The sequence below is a fragment of the Phascolarctos cinereus genome, unplaced genomic scaffold (genome assembly GCF_003287225.1).
Source record: "Phascolarctos cinereus isolate Bilbo 61053 unplaced genomic scaffold, phaCin_HiC Scaffold_5;HRSCAF=322, whole genome shotgun sequence".
In the NCBI taxonomy this organism is placed as follows: Eukaryota; Metazoa; Chordata; class Mammalia; order Diprotodontia; family Phascolarctidae; genus Phascolarctos; species Phascolarctos cinereus.
The window spans coordinates 378,769,891-378,793,419 of NW_027555958.1; the positions used below are offsets into that span (position 1 = coordinate 378,769,891).

At 43.1% G+C, this 23,529-nt stretch overlaps 1 protein-coding gene across 2 annotated transcripts in view; it reads right to left on the reverse strand.

Annotated features, from left to right (window-relative positions):
- The window catches only part of SOX13 (SRY-box transcription factor 13), a 79,004-nt gene that overhangs the window by 17,324 nt on the left and 38,151 nt on the right, over window positions 1-23,529 (reverse strand). For both annotated transcript variants that reach the window (XM_021003127.2, XM_021003126.2), the window contains exons 2-5: window positions 10,207-10,414; window positions 7,559-7,667; window positions 7,370-7,456; window positions 4,160-4,332 (exon numbers count right to left, since the gene is read on the reverse strand). In XM_021003127.2, the coding sequence (XP_020858786.1) occupies window positions 4,160-4,332; window positions 7,370-7,456; window positions 7,559-7,667; window positions 10,207-10,413 (576 nt within the window). In that variant the 5' untranslated portion in view covers window position 10,414. The remainder of the gene's footprint in view (window positions 1-4,159; window positions 4,333-7,369; window positions 7,457-7,558; window positions 7,668-10,206; window positions 10,415-23,529) is intronic.

Consider the following 23,529-nt stretch of genomic DNA (forward strand, 5'->3'; position numbering starts at 1 on the left):
TTAAAAACAAACAAACACCACCCAGAGCTCTTAGAAGCAAAGGACAAAGTAAAAGAATTCATTAGTTACCTCCAGAAAAAAATCTCCCAAATGAAAACTCTAAGAAATATTACAGCCAAAATGAGTTTCCAGGACAAACAAGAAAGACAGCAAGTAGCAATAACAAAAAGAATTCAAAACGAAAGGTCCAGAATATCAAGGGAACAAATGAAAAGAAATGCCAGGGAAGGTGGCTTAGCCACACCAGATCTTAAATTGTGATATAAAGCAGCAATCATCAAAACTGCTTGGTACTGGCTAAGAAATAGGGTGGTGGATCAGTGGAATAGGTTAGGTCCACAAGACACAGCAGTCAACGACTATAGTGATCTGCTGTCTGATAAACCCAAAGACCCTAGCTTCTGGGATAAGAACTCACTATTTAACAAAAACTGCTGGGAAAACTGGAAAATAGAATGGCAGAAACTAGTCACAGACCAACACCTTACACCATATGCCAAAATAAAGTCAAAATGGGTATGTGATTTAGATATAAAGGCTGATACTATAAGTAAACTGGGAGAGCAAGGAATAGTTTACCTGTCAGATTTATGGAGAACAGAAGAATTTATGACCAAACAAGAGATAGAGAACATTATGAAATGCAAAATGGATAATTTTGATAATATTAAATTGAAAAGATTTTGCAGAAAGCCAATGCAACCAAAATTAAGAGGGAAGCAGTAAGGAAGGAATAATATACACACTCAGTTGGATATGGAAAGCTATCTTACCCTACAGGAAAATAGGGGGAAGGGGATAAGAGATGGGGGGGGGATGATAGAGGGGAGGGCAGATTGGGGGAGGAGGTAATCAGAAGCAAACACTTCTGAGGAGGGACAGGGTCAAAACAGAGAATAAAATAAACGGAGGGGGGACTGGAGAGGATGAAGGAAAACATGGTTTTCCACAACATGACTAGTATGGTGGGATAGGATGAAGGAAAATATAGTTTTCTACAATATGACTACTGTGGAAGTGTTTTGCATGACTATACATGTATAACCTGTATCAAGTTGCTTGCCTTCTCAATGAGGCTGGATGAGGAGGGAGGAAGGGAGAAAATTTGGAACCCAAAGTTTTAAAAACATGTTAAAAATCGTTTTCACATGCAACTGGGAAATAAGATGTACAGGCAATGGGGTATAGAGATCTATCTTGCCCTACAGGAAAAGAGAAGGGGAAAGGGATAAGAGGTGGGGGGAGTTAGAAGGGAGGGCAGATTAGGGGAAGGGGTATTCAGAATGCACGCCATCTTGGGGTGGAGGGAGGGATGAGATGCAGAGAAAATTTGAAACTCAAAATCTTGTGGAAGTGAATGTTGAAAACTAAAATAAATTAATAAAATAAATTTTAAAAAATAAATTTAAAAAAATAGGGAAGTAGAAAACTGGGAAAGAATTTTTATAACCAGTGTCTCTGATAAGGCCTCATTTCTAAAATATATAGAGAACTAAGTCAAATTTATAAGAATACAAATCATTCCCCAATTGAAAATGGTCGAAGGATATGAACAGGCAGTTTTCAGATGAAGAAATTAAAGCTATTTATATGAAAAAATGCTCTAAATCACTATTGATTAGAGAAATGCAAATCAGATGACGTTGAGGTACCACATCACACCTATCAGATTGGCTAACATAACGAAACAAGAAAATGATAAATGTTGGAGAAGATGTGGGAAAATTGGAACACTAATGCCTTGTTGGTGGAGTTGTGAACTGATCCAGCCACTCTGGAGAGCAATTTGGAACGATGCCCAAAGGGCTATAAAAATGTGTGTATACTCTTTGACCCAGCAATACTACTTCTAGGGCTATATCCCAAAGAGATCATAAAAATGGGGAAAAAACCCACATGTACAAAAATATTTATAGCCTCTCCTGTGGTGGCAAAGAATTGGAAATTGAGGGGATGCCTATCAATTGAGGAATGGCTGAACAAGTTGTGGTGTATGAATATAATGGAATACTATTGTGCTATAAGAAATGATGAGCAAGCAGACCAGAAAAACCTGGAAAGATCTGTATGGACTGATGCTGAGTGAAGTGAGCAGAACCAGGACAACATTGTACACAGTAACAGCCATGTTGTACAATGACTAACTTTGATAGACTTAGCTCTTCTCAGCAATGCAAGGATCTAAGACATCTCCAAAAGTCTCATGATGGAAAATGATATCCATATCTAGAGAAAGAACTATGGAGTCTGAATGCAGATTGAAGCATATTATTTGTTCTTTTTTTTTCTGTTTTGTTTCTTCTTTCTTGTGGTTTTTCCTATTGGTTCCAATTCTTCTTTACAACATGACTAATGTGAAAATATATTTAACAGGAATGAATATGGACAGACCATATCAGATTGCATGTCGTCTTGGAGAGGGAGGGGGAGAAATTTTAAAACTCAAAAGCTTATGGAAGTGAATGTTGAAAACTAAAAATAAATAAATTAATTAATTTTAAAAAAAGAATTCAAGTACTGAAGAGTACTGTACAGTCAGGCTTACACATGATTTAGCCGCCAGCACATTAAAGGGTGAAGAGCTTGGAATATGATATTCCAGAAGGCAAAGGATATATGCTTGCAGTCAAGAATAACTTACTTACTCAGAAAACCTTAAATGTAATGCTACAGAGGAAAAAAGGGACCTTTAACGAAAGAGGACTTCCATGCATTCCTACTGAAAATAACAGAAAAAAAGGTTTTTAAAATAAATTCTTTTGAAAAAAGAGAGAAAATATCAGAGCTAGGAAGAACTGTTTTAGTTCAATTACAGTAGTGAAGAAAAATATAAAAAGGTAAATAGAAATTAACAATCACAAGAGACTTTTGTCTTGTTTACAAGGCTAAACTATGCATAGATAACATATTTGTTCCCTCTGAGCCCAAACATCATCAGGGGTTACAGACTGAGTCTCATTAGACAGAAGGCTTGGCATTAGTTCTGTTAGGCCTTGGTGATATTAAAAGAATGGAAAAAGAGGTGAAGAAGAATACACTGAGATAGGGATGAAGGAAAGAAGGGAGAAGTGGGAATTAGAGGAAGAGAGTTTAAGGGAGATTAGTCCTAAACAAAACAATCTTTAACTAAAAGATGTACAAAAAATATTTATAACTCTTTTTGAAGTGGCAAAGAAAGGAGATCTGAAGGAGTACCTATCATTTGGGGAGTGGCTGAGCAAATCTTAGTATATACACGTGAAGAAATACTATTGTGCCATAAGAAATGATGAAAGGAATGGTTTCAGAGAAACTTAGGAAGACTGATATGAAGTGATGCAGAGTGAAGTGAACAGAACCAGGAGAACAATTTACACAATAACAGCAACAAAGCAAACACAAACAATTTTGAAAGACTTAGGAACTCTACTCACAATTCTAGCGACTAATGATGAGACACGTTCACCTCCTCTTAGAGAGGTGAAGGACTCAAAGCCCAGAATAAGACATATGTGTGTATTTTGGGGTAGGAGGGAGAAAGGGTAGATTTTTGCTGACTGAAAAAAGGAAAGTTGGCCTGGCATGATCTGATTTTGATGAAGGCTTTTTGTGATTGCTATTTCCTCTTCTAGGTATCCAATAACCATCTTTTTAATAAGATGCTTTTGAATTTTTCCAGGAATCAAAGTCATGACTACTAATCTTTTTTTAAATATCCTCTGTCTCTCTGTCTCATCAGGTTATTTGCCCTACTTCACTTTTTCAGTGCCTCTCCTCTTCTTCAAAATCAGCAATCTCATGTGTTAGTTCTTTCAGTACCTAATTATGTAGTGACTTGAATTCAAGGCCAGCTAGGCTACCTTTTACTATCTCTCTACTTACTCTGGACTTCCACTGCCCATTACCCATCTGAATACATTTTAGTCTAGCTGGAGGTCCCTGATTCTTATAATTATGCTTAAAAGAGTGGATATCCCCTCCCTGATATCCATACACACCTCCTTCTGATGACTGCCCCACAAGTCAACGCATAAAATCTAGAATGTTAAAATTACTTCCCCCCATGATCTACACAAAATCCTTGGTGGTTAGGGTTGTCTGGGTCCTATCCTCAAGCTTCTATCTCTTCCCTCTGAGTACATCCCACACCTCAACAAGAAGAAGAAGGGGCAGGGCTCACTTGCTCTTGCTGCTGCCTGGCCAGCTCCATCTGTTGCTGCTGCTTCTCAAACAACATGGCAGCCATGTTCTTCTGCTCTGAGTGAGCTGTCAGGAGCTGGTCCCGAAGAGTGGACAGCTGATGGATCATGACCAGGAGCTGAAGTTCCTTCTCCGCCAGGCTTTCTTGGGTCCCTGCTCAAACAAGAAACATCTCCCATAATTCCTCATAACACCATTAGATAGATGGTAAGTCAGACCTGGATAGACAGACAGTAGGCTCCTTCTCAAAGCCAGCCTGTGGGATTTCTTGCCTAATATGGCTTCCTAGACTTAGACCAACTTCTCCAGGTCTCATTCCCAAGACATGCATAGTCAGAGGGCTATGATGGCATACAATACCACAAGGAAGTCAGGGTAAATAGGAGAAGGGTGCAAATAGATAGGGCTATGAGCTAGGACCCCAGCTTCATTCACTAATGGTCCCAATAGCCACAGGACTATTGGAAAGGGTGAGTAGCACACTGCTTTACCAGGATCTCCCCTCCAGTTTGCTTTCCCTTATAATAGAAAAATTGTGTACATGTCTTCCTCCTTTTAGAGTATAAGGTCCTTGAAAACAGTGTAAGAAATTGAGGAAAGAGCGTTGGATTTGGAGTAAAAAAAACCTGAGTTCCAATTCTGGCTCTTCTACTTACTATCTGTGTGACCTTGGACATGACACTTAATTTCTCTGAGCCTTGATTTTTTTTATCTGCAAAATAAATGGGTTAGCCCAGATGACCTTGAAGGTCTGTTCCATCTCCAAGTCTATGATCCCATGTTATGTCTAACTTTGTCTCTTTGGTACACAGTAAAGTGCTTTACAAATAGTAACTACATAACAATTGTCTGGACTGAACTGAATCAAATTAGAGGCAAGTAAAGCAGGAAGAGGCAAAGTCATATAGCAAGTTGGTGACCTAGAATGGGCTAGACCTCAGTTCTTCTGACTCCAAGGTCCTGTGGCTCTACTATGTTGCTAATCTGTTAAAAGAATTAAGTCAGTCAATAAGCATTTATTAAGCACCTACTATGTGCGAGGCACTATGCTAAGGAGTAAAGGGCCCAAAGTCAAGTCAGTGGGATCAGTGATCCAGAGCTGGAAGAAACCATACAGGAGTTGAGCCCCAGAGAGGTTGCATGGCTTATACAAGGTAATGAGTGGTAGAGCCCAGGATTTTAACCCAGATTCTCAGACTCAAAATCTACTGCTCCTTTCCCTGTAGCACACCTCATACAAGTTTTCTATTGGGAATCCAGAGCTATAAGACCATAGGTGCATGAAGGGGTCACAGTTGATAATAAGACTGGTGTAAACAGTGTCTTTGCAATGGCACAGACTAGGTCAGGCTAGTGCCAATAAAGGACTCCCCATCAGTGTCATCCTGACCCAGACATTAGAATCCAGGCAGGGGCCTAGGTGGGGCCTGCTCTCACTGCTTCTCCTCTGCCATCCTCGCTCTCTTACTTATCTTTATTCTTTCCCTGTCCACTAGATACTTCCCTACTGTCTACACATATGCCCACGTCTCCAACAGCCCCAAAAGATACTCACTTGATCCATCTACCCCCACTATTGTCCCATATCTCTTCACCCTTTTGTGACTAAAGTCCTTGAGAAGGCCCTCAACAATAGGTATCTCCAATTTCTTTCTTCTCACTATCTTCTTAACTCTCCACAGTCTGTTTTCCAACCTCTTTATTCAATTGAAATTGCTCTCTCTTGAGTTAGGAAGGATTTCTTTGATCACCAAACATAATGGCCTTTTCTCAGTCCTCCTATTTCTTGACCTTCATGAAGCCTTTAACACTGTGAATCACCCTCATCATCGTGATACCTCTTTTCTCTAGGTTTTTGTGACACTGCACCCTCCTGATTCTCCTATTACCTATCTGACCATTCTTCAGTTTCCTTTTCTAGATCTTCATCCAGGTCATGCCTGCTAACCGTAGGTGTTCCACAAGGCTCTGCCCTGGGCCCTCTTCTCTTCTCCTTCTATATTATTTTACTTCATCATTTCCCATGGATTCAATTCTTATCTCTCTGCTGATGATTCTCAGATCTACCTTTCCAGTCCCGACCTTTTTGCTGACATTCTTTTGTGTGTGTTTGTGTTCATCTTGAAAAATGTATTATTTATTTACATTTAACATTCTTTTATTCATAAATTTGGAGTTCCAAATTCTCTCCCTCCCCCACCCACTGAGAAGGCAAGCAATATGATATCAATTATACAAAGCAAATTTCCATATTAGCCACAGCACATCTACTGATATTCAGTCTCACATCTATTGGACATCTTGGACTAGATGTCTTGCAGGCATCTTAAATGCAACCTGTTCAAAACTGAACTCATTATCTTTTCCCCAAAATCATCTCCTATTCTGAATTTCCCTGTTACCATGTTCTCATTCGTCCCCACAAACAAACTGTCATCTTCAACTCCTCAATCTCTCTCACCTCCTCCTCTCTCCCATATGACCCCTTCTCTGATACTGCCACTAGGGTCCTTATCACCTGGACTACCTGCCTGCACTACCACAATAACCTCTTGGTTAGTCTGTATTTTCACTGGTAATCCCCACCCCCACCCCTATGCCTAGAATGTTCTTCCTCCGCATCTCTTCCTCCTAGCTTTCTGGTTTTCTTCAAGTCACAGCAAAAATCTCACCTTTTACAGAAAATCTTTGCAAATCCCCATTTATTCTAGTGCCTTCCAAGCCAGGGGTAGGGGACCTGCAGCCTCGAGGCCACCTGTGACCCTCCAAGGTCCTCAAGTGTGGCCCTTTGACTGAATCCGAACTTCACAGAACAAATCCCTCTGTGGATTATTTCTAATTTATCCTGTACATAATTTGTATGAGTTATTTGCATAGTGCCTTCCCAGTAGACTGGTGGGCATAACTGAGCTCCTTGAAAAAGACAGACTATCTATTATCTTTTTTGTAAACCTGGTGCCTGGCATGTAGTAGGTACTTTATAAATATTTGACTGAATGACTCTGAGCATTCCCCCAGGTCTTATCATTCTTCCTGTTGCTGGGTCAAAATCTTTAGGTCTTTACACTGTCATAACTTCCATTCCCTTGGCCCACCAACTCAGGAAGATGGCATGGACACTCAGCCTCACATCCACACAAACCACCTCTATACCCACCACTCACTCTCTGCCAAGATGTAGGATCCTCACCTTTGACATCTTTGGTTTCCACAGTGCTTCTTCCCAGAAGCCTCTCTCTCCAGTCACTGGACAAAAGCTTCTCAATGGTGGGCATGACTGAAAGATACCAAGAGATGACAAATGATCTTTCCCAACAGCTCCCATTACTATTCCTGGGCACCCTGGGAAACCCACTTCTACCTTTCATGGAGACCTTACCTTCTTTCAAATTCCGATTGAAATCCAGCTTTTCTTGGCTTCCAGTGGCTGGCTCAGGCCCTCGTCTTCTAGGTTCTGGTGGCCCATCGCTCTTTGGGGACCCACAGTCCTATAATACAATCCATCCCAAATTGTCATTATGTGGCCAGCTGTTACCCAGACACAGACACCCAGAGGGAAGACAAGCCTTCAGCAAAGACAAAGTATTTTTGTTTTTGTTTTTTGAGAAGTAGAAGAAACAAGGCTGAGATAATTTGAACTATAATAGCTACCACATATGCCTTTCTTACATGAGATTTCCAAGCTCCCTAACATGTAAGAAACAATCTCCACTCTACATTTTAGCTAAAGTCAAAGACACTTTATTCAAGTCATAAGCAATCTCAGGGAGAGACACCAACAGTTTCCTCTCAGGCAGGTGGGTTCTGCTTAAAGTAACTGACAGTAAAATAAAAGATAAAGAAATACAGCCAGTTTAATCCTATCTAGACTCCATTATCCCTTGGCCGCGTGGTCCAGGTCCCAGGAGTTCTATTCACCCCAGCTTACAGGTCACTCCCATCCAGATCTTCCTTAGACTCCTTCTCCAGTCACCCCAAACTGCTAGGTCACTCCTAGTTCCCTCCCACAGTCTTTCTGTATATAAGGTCCATCTTGTCTCCATTAAGGTGCTCAGATTCTTAAAATCTAGCCACCACTCATGTTCCTTAAGAACCTAGCCAATAGCTCAGAAATTTTCAGATTCCTTAAGAATCTGGCCAGTGTGGCAGATGTTCTAATAAACCTAGTATCTGGCAGAAAGAAAGAAAGGAAGGAAGGAAGGAAGGAAGGAAGGAAGGAAGGAAGGAAGGAAGGAAGGAAGGAAGGAAATACAGTCAGAGAAAAGAATAAGGTTTTCAGTTTTCAGCTGTGCTTTCATAGTATTTGACAAGAGAATGAGGACAACATGGACACACCCTCAGAAACACCTGGTCAGTGGTACTGGCTTATGAAGAAGCCATGACACATCCCTAATCCTCTATCTCTTACAAAGAATCTTAGGTCTGGAGCTAGAAGGGCCTTAGAGGCCACCCAGTTTAACACTTTCATTTTAAAAAGGAAGAAACTAAGTGATTTGTCCAAGGTCATAGAGAGAATAAACATCAGAGGCAAGATTTGAATCCAAGTCCTGTCTCTAGAACCAGCGCTGTTTCCACTGTACCATACAAACTCCCGGGAAATTTAGGATACTTTGGTATTGGTAGGTTACCACCTCTGACTATCCTGTCCTCACAGGGCTGAGATTATTGCTGCATCCATAGCCTAGAGGCTCTTTCTACCACATACACCCTTTCAATCCAGCCAGGCCAGGCTCTTCACCAGCCCTTTCCATGGGTCGTACATTGGCTCTCACTGTTCTCCCCTGAGAAAGAGACCCCCTTCTTCTTGATGATTATCTGCATCCTGCCCAGCTTTCTGAGCCCTCCTCAAATCCCCCCTTCTTCCCTGAGGCCTCCTCTGACCCCACCAGCCTGTAAGGGTCTCTCCCTCCTCCCACCTCTCACAGCAGTTATTGTCTGTTCCCTTCATCTGGCTTTTTAATTATAAGCCTGGTGACATCTTTTGAATAGAATCACAGAATATTTTAGAACTGGAAGGAACCTTAGAGAGCTTCTAGTCCACCCCCCCCCCCATTTCACAGAGAAAGAAGATACATTGCTGTCTTGTATGGCTATTTAACTCTTAGGTGTGTAATAAGAGTGATTTCCAACAGTCACATGGCAAAGGATTCTCATTACTACACACCTCATTAGATATTCACATGCACCTGCCTTGTTTCTCCAACCTGACCATAACAAGACAGAGGCAGCATGGTACAGTAGAAAGATTTCTGGCTCTGGAGTCAGAGGGCCTGAGTTCAAATTACTGCCTGTGTGACTTTGGGAGTCTTAATCTATCTGTGCCCTCCCCTAGAAAATGTGGAGGTTGGTCCAGATAGCTTGAGGTCGCTCTTGCTTCAATTCCAGGGCACCACGAAGCACTGACCACACGCTAAGAAGGGTTATATTTCCTACTGTCTTCCAAGACATCAAGTATGCTCTTAATGAGTGAATGCCACGTCCCTGTTAGGGACGTCACCATAGAAAGCAATAATAACAATTCACATTTATATAAGCACTTTAAGGTTTACACCTCTTTCCCCACAGGAAGCCTGTGAAACAGAAAGTATAAATGTCATCATACCCATTTTATAGACTAGCTTTTCCTAATTTTGTATGGTGAAGTCAAGTGGCCTGAACTCTGGGCCAAGACCAAACCCAGGAAGAATCAGTGGGTTATGATGCAAAAAGCACTGGATATACATTCAAAGGATCTGGGTTCAAGTCTCAACTCTGCAACTTCTTGTGTGACCTGGAGTAACTTACCTCAGCTCTCTGGGCCTCAGTTTTCTAACATGTGAAATGATAGGACTGCATCTCTAATGCTCCTTTATAGCTATAGAACCCAAGTCCCACCATCTAAAGATAGCCATCTCTATCTGAATGATGAGATGTTTTGCCAAGTGGGGAAGAGCCACTGCCCCGGCCTGAGATTCCAGTTGAGCGTGATGCTCTCAAGACAGAAAGAGGGGAACTGAGACTGGGGCAACCTAAGGGTAATCAGGTCACCTGGGGTGGGCCACTTGAGTCAGCTTGTTCCTGGGGGGCCCGGGCTGGGTCTCCAGCCAAGGGCTCTGCAGCAGGGGTTGGCACCTGCTGGCCAGGTGGGGCCTCCTGGCATATCTCCTTCTTTTCTTCTGCCTTGACAGTGCAGTTCACCATGGTCCCAATGCCATCGGGTGCCAGCTGGGGAGAGATGGGGCTCCTCATGGACATCCTGTCAAAGAAAGGAAAGGAAAAATCAGAATGAGACTCATCTAAACTTAGAAGCCCAATGTCATAACCAATTTCCCCAACTTCTAACATACCACACATGGGCATCTAGTATCAGAAGTCTAAATTTGGTTTTCTGCCAAAAAGATAAGAAAGGGCAGCTGCCTACATACAAACTTTTCAACATCAGGACCTCTGGGGAGAGGGAAGGGAAGGGTTAAAATAAGCATTTTTTTTTTTTACACATACACACACACACACACACACACACACATACACACACACACACACAGAGTACCTACTATGTGCCAGGCACTATACTAAGCACTTTACAAATATTATTTTATTTAATCCTTACAACAACCCAGTGAGGTAATAATAATAATAATAATAATAATAATAATAATAATAATAATAATAATAATAATAATGAGAGCTAACATTTGGATAGCACCTACTATATGCCAGTTACTACACTAAGCACTTTACACTTATTATCTCATTTGATCCCTACAACAACCCTGAGAGATATGTGCTGTTATTATCCCCATTTTACAAATAAGGAAACTGAGGCAAACAGGTTAAGCAATTTGCCCAAAGTCACACAAGGGTCTGAGTCTGGATTTGAACTCAAGTCTTTCTGACTCAGACCTAACGCTCTATTCACTGTGCCTCCTTGCTGCTATTTCTCTTTCTGGATAAACTAGTTTATGAAAATTGAGGATAATCTTAGCTAATGACTCCTCCTCAACTTAATCTCCAATGCTTTGGTTTGGTTTAGTAGAAAGAACACTGGTTTTGTAAACAAAAAATCTAGGTTTGAATTGTAATTGTAAAGCTCTTAGCAAAGCTCCTGGCACATAGCAGGTATTTCATAAATGCTTATTCCCCCTCTCCCCTTAATTAGGAAAAAGAATGTCAAAGGTACAAAGGACCATCTAATCCACTACCCTCACTTTACACATGAGGAAACTGAGGCAAAGAGGAAGTTGAATGACTTGTCCAAGGTTACAGGTAAGTAACAGAAGAGATTGAACTTGAAATCTGGTGCTCTTTATCCAGCATCATAATATCTCCCTACCTACCAGGTAAGCCCTCAGTTTCTCCATTTCTAAAATGAGGAGACTGAGTTCTAGTGTGGAAAGTATTCTGGTATCCTCAAGTCCCTTCAGGGGGTCCTTGAAGTCAAGACTATTTTTACATTAATACTGAGACATTATTTGCCTATTAAAATACTTTCCCTTTTCCAACCACCTATCTGTCTGCTGTTGGATTTTTCTTCCTTCAACCAAAACAATACATTGCAACAGACTAAATACAGAAGTATTTAGAGAATCCAACTCTCTTCTATTAAGCCAGACATTAAGAGATTTGCAAAAATATGTAAAACAATGTCATCTTTTTAACTAATACTTTTTCATTTTGGAAAATGTATTTATTTTATGAAAATGTTACTGATGTTTGATGTGTATTGGGTCTATTATTTTCAAATGAATTAATAGTTTAAAAATTATCAGCTTTAATTTCAAATGTTGCATATATTAATAGATTTTCGGGCAGCTAGATGGCGTAGTGGATAGAGCCCTGGGCCTGAAATCAGAAAGACTCATCTTCCAGAGTTCAAATCTGACCTCAGACAATTACTAGCTGTGTGACCGCAGGCAAGTCACCTAATCTTATTTGCCTCAGTTTCCTCATCTGTAAAATGATCTGGAAAAGGAAATGGCAAACCCCTCCAGTGTCTCTGCCAAGAAAACCCCAAATGGGGTCATGACGAGTCGCATACAACTGTGAGTCGCATACAACTGTAACAACTGAACGACAATGACAACAAATCGATGGATTTAATTCACAAAACCAAAAGATCTTTAGGAAACACTCACTGCCTTTTTTTTCTCCTTAGAGACAAACTGGATAAAGTGACTTACCCAGGGTCACACAGCTAGTAAGTGTCTGTGGCGATACTTGAACTCTGGTCCTCCTATCTCCAAGACCAGTGCTTTATCCACTGGCTTGATCCTCAATAATTTTTTGAGAATGTCAAGGGATTCTGAGACCAAAGAGTTTGAAAACAGCTGGGTTAGATGATTTCTAAGATTCCTCTAACTCTGATAATACCATGACCCCCTTTTCCTAGGTACCATTTCTCTACCATTAGCTCGAACAATGATTGGCCCTACTGAGGTAACTTCTGTGGTGGATAGAGTGTCTTAATTCATATGATCCTGACTCTTATTGGCTGTGAGACCTTGGGCAGATCACCTACCCTCTCTGTACTTCAGTTTCCTCACCCATATAATAGGGATAAATAATATTCGTAAATACCGACCTCATGGGGGTTGTAGTGATACTCAAATAACATATTTAAACACTATAGAAAGTTCAAAATTTTGAAACACTATGTAAAGATGAGCTACAGTAATGTTATATATGTTTTCTCCAGGATTGGGTTCAAACATGCTACTGTCAGGCTAATGCCCCTGCTGCCCTCTGTCTCCTCTACAAACTCCCTCAATCTAGTTAGTTGGGGGGTCACAGTAGCAGATAAGACGTGACTTCTGTTTGGCATTCGAAGCCCTTCCGAACATAGGCCCCTATTCCGCCCTACGCCTTTCCAGTCTTTTCATACCTCACAGACCTCTCAGAATGCTTTTAACTAGGGACGCTGCCCTTTCTGTTCCTCAAAATGGCACTTCCGTCTCCCAAGACAGCACCTTTTCATCAGCATCCACTATGCCTGGAATGCTCTCCCTCCTATCTCTTCCAGTCCCAGCTAAAATCCCACCTTAAGTAGGTGGGATTCCTCAATCCGGCTTCGTTCTAGTGCCTAGCTTCTGTGATTATTCCCTATTTGTCCTGTGTATAGCTTATTTGAGCTTATTTATTTACTTGTCTCCCCAATTAGATTGTGAGTTCCTCTAGGGCAGGGCCTGTCTTTTTTGCATTTCTTTGTATTCCCAGCGCTTATAACAACAGCTGGCACCTGGTAGGTGCTTAATAACTGCTTATTGACTGACGGACTAACTGACTGATCTAGGCCTGACTGTTCTGCCCACCCATATTCCATCCCAATGTAACCAAAGAGGGGAGGGAGGTATGACATGGCAGGTCTGGGAAGGCTAGGGTACCTGGGGCCCATGCTCACTCAGGTGCACCAAGGGGGGCACAAATATGGGCACTTGTCCTCCTCCCCCAGAACCAGCAGCAGTGAATGGAACCCAGAAGCCCCCCACCCCCTAACTTTTTTTCCTTCCCCCCCCACCCCCACCCCAGGAGCCCTTAGTGACTCCAGGAAGCCATGAGGCCTCTGCCCATCCGGCAGGAGGGGAGCCCCCGCCCCCACCCCGAGCCAGCCAGCCAGCCAGGCCCCTGGGGGTGGGGGGAGGACTGCAAGGCTGGGGGTGGGGTAGGGTGGGGAGTGGAGGGGGTAGGGGGAGGCCGGGGAAGGGGTGTTCTCCTGAAGCTCAGGGCAGTAATTACATAACAAACAAACCCCAGGCTCAAGCTGTGAATTAATCAAACCGCTGAAAATAAAACCTTCCTCTCAGGAACTTCAGACAAAAGAAACGAAAACAACCGGGCTGGCTGGGAAATGAAAAGGCAGCGGGCGCTGAAAGGGGGACAAAAGGAAATCAGACAATAGGGTGTTGGACAAAAGCAATAAAGCCAGGGGAAGTGTGACAGGAGAACAATGGGGGCCTGTGTGTTTCTGATCCGAGCCTGGGGCTTTTTATCTCCAGTGCCGGCCCTCTTCCAAACCCACCACTTGGCTCTCTGGGTGATTGGGTTTCCTCCTTTCTCGGGGGCTTGGCCTCGGTTTTTCCCCAGCTCTGGTGGGTCCCCGCCCCCAAGTCCCGGCCAGTCTCTGGCTCTCCCTCCTCCCCTCTCCCAGTCAGTGGCCTCTTCCTTCTTCTTCTTTCATGTGGGACCCAGCAGGTCCAGTTAAGAGGTGATGGGAACCCCTCCCCAACAGACACATAAACACACACACACACACACACACAACTGCTTTCCAACTTCAACACTAAAATCCATGGCCCTTCTATGGGAGGGCTTAGTGCAGGGTTGGGGAGCCTGTGGCCTTGAGGCCACATGTGGCCCTCTAGGTCATCAAGTGCGGAACTTTGACGGAATCCAAACTTCACTACGTAGGAAGGGCTGCACTTGAGGACCTAGAGGCCCACATGTGGCCTCAAGGCCGCAGGCTCCCCATCCCTACCTTAGTGCATAAGAAACCTTTGAGTCTCTGTATCCTCGGATGGAGAAGCTGTTTATGTATTCTGCAGTAAAAAGAGCATATGGATTCCAATCCTGATTCTGCCACCAGATGACTTGGGCAAATCATTTCCTATCCGTGGGCTTCCTCTTCAGCAAGAAGGCAGGGGTTAAACCAGGTGATTCCTAAGGTCCTTCTAGCTCTGACATGCTGTATTATTCTATAATTTTCGAAGTTGTGTTTGTTTGTCAAGGGGTTACCCTGAATTTCCTAGGAAAACACTGACCATCTTGGCCTTCTTGCCCTATTGAGTCCTAGAATACCTGGGAACTCGTGCACTTTACAATCCTGGGAGTGAAGGTGGCCACTCCTACCCAACAGTTAAATGTTACATGCAAGGCAGTGTTGTAGATTCTGAGGATGTGAAGATAGAAACCATCCCTGCCCTCAAGGAGCTTACATTCTATAAGGGTAGAGGAGGAGGGAGAAGGACATTGAAGAGAGGAGGCCTCATCATCTAAGTCCAACCAGTTCATTTTTATAGATAAGTAGACAGCTCTACAGAGGCAAGACTTGTCCAGTACAAGGTCATACAGGATACTGCAAAGCCAAGAATTGAACCTACGTCTTAATTCTCAGCTGGCCTAGTGTTCTTTCTACCACATCACATAGGTTTTGGTTTTGTTTTTAGAGGCAATCAAGGTTAAGTGACTTGCCCAGGGTCACACAGCTACTAGGTGTCTAAGGCCAGATTCGAACTTAGGTCAGTCCTCTTAATTCCAGGACCAGTGCTTCATCCACTGTGCCATCCATGTAGCTGCTCCTCACATCACACGGTTTTACTATGAGTTCCATTCACTTAAGAATTTGGATCTTGGATGTCCAGAAGGAAGATTTGACATGCTATTGCTACTGACTGCATTACTGAAGTCCCCTTTAAGGTCTGTTGTAAAGCAGGGTCTAGGAGAAGAGCAATACAGGAGAATGGAAGGAGAATTGGGAGGCAGCTAGGGAGCATGGGCTCTGAAGTCAGGAAGACCTGAGTTCAAATCCAGCCTCAGACCAAACACTTGACACTTACTAGCTGTGTGACCCTGAGCAAGTCACTTAACTCCAACTGCCTTTAAAAAAACCAAAAACAAAGAGAATTGGATCTGAAGCAAAGAGATGTGGGTCTAAGCCTTGTGTGTCACAGTTGGCCAGGTGGCACTTTTCCCTTAGTAGCTAGGATTCCTATTTATTTTCTTCATATATATAGGCCTGCGCCCCCAGGCAAACAGAAGCTCTTTCAGACCAGAGAATCTATTCAGATTCTCACTCTCTACAACACCTGGCACAGCATTCTATCCTTGCTCAGTACAGACCCTCCATAGGGACTTTTGGGGTGATTAATTGATAGATTAGAAAGGGGAAGTTGCCTGGCATTGCCCAAGTCACAAGTGCTGTTTGACCAGGGCAGCTGATGTGGAGGAACCAAACTTTTCTCTATGCCTCAGTGCCCACTTGTAGGCCCTGCTGTCTGCAAATACGGGCTCCCCTATTGGAGATTTCCTCATCCTGGCTGGGAACTTGGCTGCCTTGCTTTATCGTTTCCTACAGCGCGAGTGAGAGCAGAAGCCCGTGTTATACCAAGGGGCTGGCACTCTGGCTCTCCCATCCTGCCTGGTTCTGATTACCAGGAGTGGAGGTCTAGATATACCTGCCTGGATCCTCCCATCTCCCTTGCTTGGGACTCAGCCCCCAGGGAAGCAGTCCTGGGGCCAAGTTGGGCCTCCTTTCTGAAACTGTGTCCTCTCTCTTGCATGAACAATGAGAGACAGGAGCCAAGTCCTCTTGGCCCAGGGCCCTGTCAAAGGGCTGATGGTATGGCACAGTGCAAATAGCAAAACCTGGCATCCAGACTTGGCTCTGCCACTGGTTCACTGGGTGACCTTGGGCGAGTCAGTAATAACTCACATTTATCCAGCCCTTTGAGCTCTGCACAGCATTTTCCTCCCAACCATCCTGGGAGACTGGGGCTATGATATTTATTATTCCCATTTTAGACATGAGGAAACTGGCACAGAGGGTGGGTAAAGCAACTTGCCTAGAGTTAAAGAGCAAATAAGGGTCAGGAGCAGGGCTCAAATCCAGATCTTCTGAGTTAGAAACTGCTTTCTAGCTTTCCTCTGTGCTTTGCTAGGCACCCAGCGCAGCCTCCTCAACCAGAGGACCTTTAAAATAACATAGGCTCGACTATGTTCTGGACTGTGTCCATGGTTTCTCGGGATATGGAATTCCCAGATACAAAACTCCTACCCACGATACTTTTCTGAGATTCATAATCTTGGGTGGCACAGTAAATAGAATGCTGGGCCTGAAGTCAGGAAGACCTGAGTTCAAATTCATCCTCAGACACTTACTAGCTATGTGACCCTGGGCAAGTCACTTAACCCTGTTTGCCTCAGTTTCCTCATCCATAAAATGAACTAGAGAAGGAAATCACAGACCCACTCTAGTTATCTCTGACAACAAAATCCCAAATGGGGTGACAAAGAGTCAGACACAGTTGGAAAGACTGAACAATAATGAGTTTTGGGGGGCTATCAGGAATTAAGTGACTCCCCCTCTAACCCCCATATCTAGCCTGTATGCAAGGCAATATGCTGTATCATAACCATTACAGACAGCTAGATGTCACAGTGCCTAAGGCAGTGGCTGTGTGACCCTGGACAAGTCATTTAATCTTTCTCAGCTTCAGTTGTCCCAATCTTTAAAACAGGGCTGATAATAATAGCAGCTAATCCTCAGGGTTATTGTGAAGAACAAACCAGGTAATATATGTAAAGCACTTTGCAGACCCTAAAGGGCTACATAAAAAATGTTAATTATTATTAAAGCTCTTTGCAATCTTAAAGCATTATAGAAATGTTTACCCCTTTCCCTTAGTTTTCTTCTCTCTAAAATGGGGCTAATAACAGCACCTACCTTACAAGAGTTGTTGCTAGAATCAAATAAGGCATTGGTACAAGCACTTAGCACCATGCCTGGTGCACTGTTGGAGCCATATAAATGCTTATTCCTTCCCTCTTTATTGTGTTTATTATCACTGTTACCACCTCATTTAGTCAAATGAGGGGGTTGGAGTAATGATCTCCAGGTATCTCACTCTATAAGTATATACTTGAACCTCTACATATTGGACTAAAGCAAGATCCTTAACCTTTTTTGCACCATGGATGCCTTTGGCAGTCTGGTGAAGCCTACCCTATAGACCCCTTCTCAAAATAATGTTTTTAATGCATAAAATACACAAAATTACCAAGGAAACCAGTTATGCAGGAATACAGTTATCTATATCTACCAACTCTCTATATCTATATCTATTTAAAGTTCATGGACCCCACATTAGGAATCTCTGGACTAGAAATCTCTATTCCCTGTGGCAAACTTTAGGAGCAGAGGACACAGAAGAGAATCACACAGGATGGACAGGCCCGGATGAGCTAGGATCTACAGCCAAATAGATGAGATCACAGATCTCCTGGTATCTTCCAACATTCAGGGTCTGCTCAGCCGGGACCTCCCAGTTCATTAGCAAGGTTTTAGGGCCTTAGTCCAGGCACTTTGTTTTTAACCGAATTAAAATCCAGAGGCTCCACCCTGGTCCAGTTGGTAGCAGCTAATGGGAGAAAAGATAAAAGGACCCTGGAGTGGAGGGGGTAGGTGGAATGGGGAAGTTTTGTAAACTTTAGCTCTGGAAGAAGGAACATTTATCAAGCTGGAAAAGGTCATAAGATCACAAATAATATTTTTAAAACTAGAAGGGACTTTGACACTATCCAGTTCAATTCCTGCCTCCAAAATGGCCCCAGGATAATATCATTTTTCCATCTAGAAGTCTTAGAGATAAATGTTACATATACTTGTATAGGTATAAGTAGTCTCCCCAAGCAGGGCAGCTGAGTGGCACAATGGATAGTGCCTTGCCAGGAGTCAGGAAGACATCTTTGTGAGTTCAAATTTGGCCTCAGACACTTACTAGCTATGTGACCTCAGGCAAGTCACTTAACTCTGTTTGCCTCCTTTCCTCATCTGTAAAATGAGCTGGAGAAGGAAATGGCAAACCACTCCAGTATCTCTGCCAAGAAAAACTCAAATGGGGTCACAAAGAGTCGGACATGACTAAAAAGTGACTGAACACACACTAAACAGTCTCCCCCAGTAGAATAGAAACTCCTTGAGGACAGGGACTATCTCATTTTTGTCTTTGTACCCCTAACATCTAGAACAGTGCCTCACATATGGTAGGTACTTAACAAATACTTGTTAATTGACTGACTAATCGACAATCTAGTCCAGTCCCCAAATTTGGTAGTAGAGGAAATTGGGGCCCCAAGAAGTAAAAAATCATCACTATCATAGTTGTCACCCTCATTAAAAAGCTCTTTTCTTGGCTCTCTCTCCCACTCCTGGAACTCTCTCTCCCTCTAGGTTTCCTTGGCTTCCTTCAAGTCTCGAGCAGAGTTTCACCTTTACAGAAGTGTTTCCTGTTCTCCTGATCACTAATGCCTTCCTTCCGATGATGTCCTCCAATTTATCCTGTATATTGATTGCATAGTCAATGCATCCCATGCATTGATTGTACGGGAGACACTGGCACTGGACCACCCAGCATGGCATGCCTTCATCAGAGAAGGCGCTGTGCTAAACGTGAGATGCACAAATTTAGAGAATCTTCCCCAAGTGTTCCCAAGGACTATTTGTGCCCAACCTGTGGTAAAGCATTCCGAGCTCTTATCAGTCTGATCAGCCACAGCGGGACACTTGACTGCAACATAGTGATATCATTTTGGTCCTCTGAGAACAAAGGACAACAATCATCCAGTAATATATCCTGTTTGTACATAATCATTTGCAAGTTAGCTTCCCCATTAGACCATGGGCTCCTTGAGAACAGTGACTACTTTTTCCCTGGCACATAATGGGAATTTAAGTACTTATTGACTTACCTTACCTTATTAAGCATTTATTTGCCAGGCATTGTGCTAAGCTCTGAGGATACAAAGAAAGGAAAACCCCCATCCGGTTTCTGCCCTCAAAGAGTGTACATCCTAATGGGAGAGATGACAGGTACGTACAAGATATATGGGGGGGAGGGAGAGAAGGGAAAAGAAGAAATTTACATGATAATTACATATTTTAAAGGGATAGCAAGTTGTACGTAACAGATCTGAAGTTTCATGGGCAATCATCTTTTTTGATTATACTGTTATGGAAATACTTGTTTAATTCCATAAATTAAAAATAAAAAAAAAAAGAACTTTAAAAAAGATATATACAGTGTAAATGGGAAATAAACTTGGAGGGAAATGACCTGTCTATGGTCACATAGCTAATAAATGTCAGAGATGGGATTTTAACTCAGTTCTTCAGGGTTGTGAAGGTTCTCAAACTTATTTGGCCTATCACCCCCTTTTTGAAAATAAAAATTACTCAGCGCCTCCCCTGGAAATCTACTTTCTTTAACCTTTTAATGGTTTTTTGAAATTTGAGTCATTTCAAACTACTACCACCCCCTGAATCATTGCGGCATGCCCCCTCTCATAGTAGCCCCCCCCCATAGTAGTGCCCACTTTGGGAACCTATGAACACCATCCCAGAAAGCCCTTGGAAGGAGAGTTCTGTTCCTCCCATACCCCAAACCCGACTCAGTCATCTATGCCAATGTCTTCCTTCCTCAAGTCTAAGTTTTCACTAGAGTTGACCTAAATCTCTCCTGCTGTAAACAAACCTATTTCTTTTTATTCTGACCTCAGGATAGGAAACATCTTCGGTGTGACATCATTAAATAGGCTTAAAGCCCCACTATCCACTTCATCCCTTCGGCCTTCCTTTCCCCAGGGACTCCAAATCCCTATTTCTTTTTTTTTTTTTACCTTTTTCCTTAAAAGCACCTTCCCCAACCCTTCATCCTCCTTGTGGATCTCTCCAAAGTTTAGCTCCTTAGGGTGTTCTACATCTACAAGACACAACCTGCTCCTCCCCAAAAGACCAGACACACATTCTGATCAAACCATACTTACTAGCATCTGCTGCCTTACTTTTGTGTGGCTTTAATGCACCTGTGTGGGAAAGATGCTCAGCTGTCTTCATCCTAGGATTCTGATTGGTGCCCAAGGCCTGCGGGATTCTAGATGAGGAATTCCACTTGGGTCAATGCCTTCAATCCCTTGCCCAGCGTGGAAAGGAAGCAGGCTTTGGAACTTGGGGGAAGGTCCTCGGTAGAGGGCTGCTTGCCACCACTGCTCATCTACACTACAGAACAAGCTGGCAGTAGGATTCTTCCCACCTCCCCTATTGTATATCTCTACATCTCAAAACCTGGCCTGGCTTCTCCCCAGAGAAGGCCACTATTCACTTCATTTTCTCATCCACAAATGCCCTGTCTGGAAAGGAAAGAAATGAGCTTTCATTCCCCACCCCAATTTTTTTCCCAACCTTCACCCCCACTGACATAAACACTCCTGTTCCCTAAATGTATATAATTACAGAAGATATTCGACTTAGGCAAATGGATTCACCTAGATGAACCTCAATATCTTCGCTTGTAAAATGGGGATAATAACACCTGTACCCCCTATTTCACAGGGTTGTTGATGTGATACTACATGTGAAAGTGCTAGGTACACCTTAAAATGCTGCTGTGTGTACACACAAGTTAGTGTGATTATAATGATCATTAAGAGTAAGAATCCTAGACGTTTAGAGAGGCAAGAAACCTTCCTTGGAGATCATCTACTCCAAGAGAAGAATGCTTTTAAATGCACAAATTAAAATACAGAGGATTACAAAGGATAAAAATGACATGGAAACAGTCATGTATGTGTATATGTATGTATATATATACATACATATATATACATATACACACATATACATATGTGTGTATATATATATGTGTGTGTGTGTATATCTATCTATCTATCTATCTATCTATCTATCTATCTATCTATCTATCTATCTATCTATCTATCTATCTCTATCTATATCTAAGCTAAGTGTCATGGACCCCAGGTTAAGATTTCCCTGATTTTAGAACAACTGTATCATTTTTATACAAGAGAGGAGTGACTTACCCAAGCTCACACAGCTAAAATTAGCAGCAGCACTAGGACTACGGAGGGTTGGGGGGCCAGAGAGAAGTTCCAGGTAAAGGTGGGAAAGAGATAAGGCCTTGTCTCGATGGAAGGACTAATTCTCTGGGGAATTTTATTTCCTTCTCAAAAGCCTCAAGAGCAGGGAAACCACTGGGCAAGCAGAAATTTGTGCCCTAACAATATCCCTGAGGCGTGGGTGCCCAGAACCAGGCCTCTCTGCCACATCCTGCTATTCTTCTCCTAGGCCGCACCCTGCCACCCTTCCTGGTTCGGCTGCGATCCTATCTCCCCTGTTTATTCCGAGCTGGGCTGCCTGGATGCTGGGGACAAAAGCTTTCCTGAAAGTCCCAACCCCCAACCCCACCCGTGGCTCCCTCTACCAGACCCCAGCAGGCATGAGGGAGCGCAGTGAGTGGCCCAGATTAGCCTGACCAGGCTCAATGGGGGAGAAGTGTCCCCCTAGGATTGTCCTGGTGCTATTTCCAGACTGGTTTCTATCATACGTAGCCCGACAGAAAAACCCAATTCAGACAGCCAGAGGCTCAGCTATTCTCCAGTCTCCCTCTAGGAAGAAGATGCTGCCTCTTGCCTATAGCCTTGGCACAGAGGCCCCAGTCCATTCATCCACTGAGCTGATGGACTACGCACAGTCCTGGGGCACGATGATCTCTATACCCACCAGCGCAGCCATCCAGGAATCTGGAAGTGTGACCTAGCCACCCATATCCCTTTCCTCCCACCCCACCTCCAAGCCCTACTCCCAACTAACAGAGCAGCAGGAAAATGGACCTGACTCTTCCCCAATGGGAGCAGAAAGAGAGACAGGACGGGGACAGGTACAAGCTGCCAGTGAGGTTCCCAGACCACTTGTTCTAGAAAGGACAAAGCTCTGTTCCTACTCACCCACCTCCTCCTCCTCCTCCTCTGGTCACTCAGTCCTTTCAGCAACACAGCAGCATTTAACCTCCATAGCTCTACCTGGCAGCTACTCGTTATAACCCTTGTTTCTCTTTCTTTTTGTCTCTCTTGTCTGTGTCCTGGGTGTGTTTGTATATTTTGGCATCCCTACCAGACTAGATTCCCTTTCCCTTCACTGCTCTATCCCTTGCTTTCCCTTCCCACTCTTCTTGTCTTGTACAGGTTTCTCTGAACCCTAAAATCAATCCCATTGGGAGGTAAATAATTGTCTTCTCTTTAGGGGAGATCTCTAAATACATCCCCCCGAAAAAACTTTTACTTAGGGGCAGCTAGGTGGCACAGTGGATAGAGCACCAGCCCTGAAGTCAGGAGTACCTGAGTTCAAATCTGACCTTAGACCAAACACTAGACACTTAACTAGCTGTGTGACCCTGGGCAAGTCACTTAACCCCAGCTGCCTAAAAAACAAAAACAAAACTTTTACTTAATGTGCATCTCTTACCAAGTCTCCTCACTACCAGATATTTGAGAAATGACTAGTTTTTAAAATCATCTCCCATTCAGTATTAGGGGAGAGAAGAACAAATAGCTATAGAGTACTCTCCCCCCCCAACCCCGGCCTCCCCAAAAAAAGAGCACAAAGAAAACATTTTAAAATACACAGAAGAAAACAAAAAGAAGTCCAGAAAGGGACACAAACAAACTGGGTGATTCTGTTACTACCTTGTTTTTTTGTTTTGTTTTGTTTTTTGGCTAGGCAATGGGGTTAAGTGACTTGCCCAGGGTCACACAGCTAGTAAGTGTTATGTGTCTGAGGCCAGATTTGAACTTGGGTCCTCCTGAATC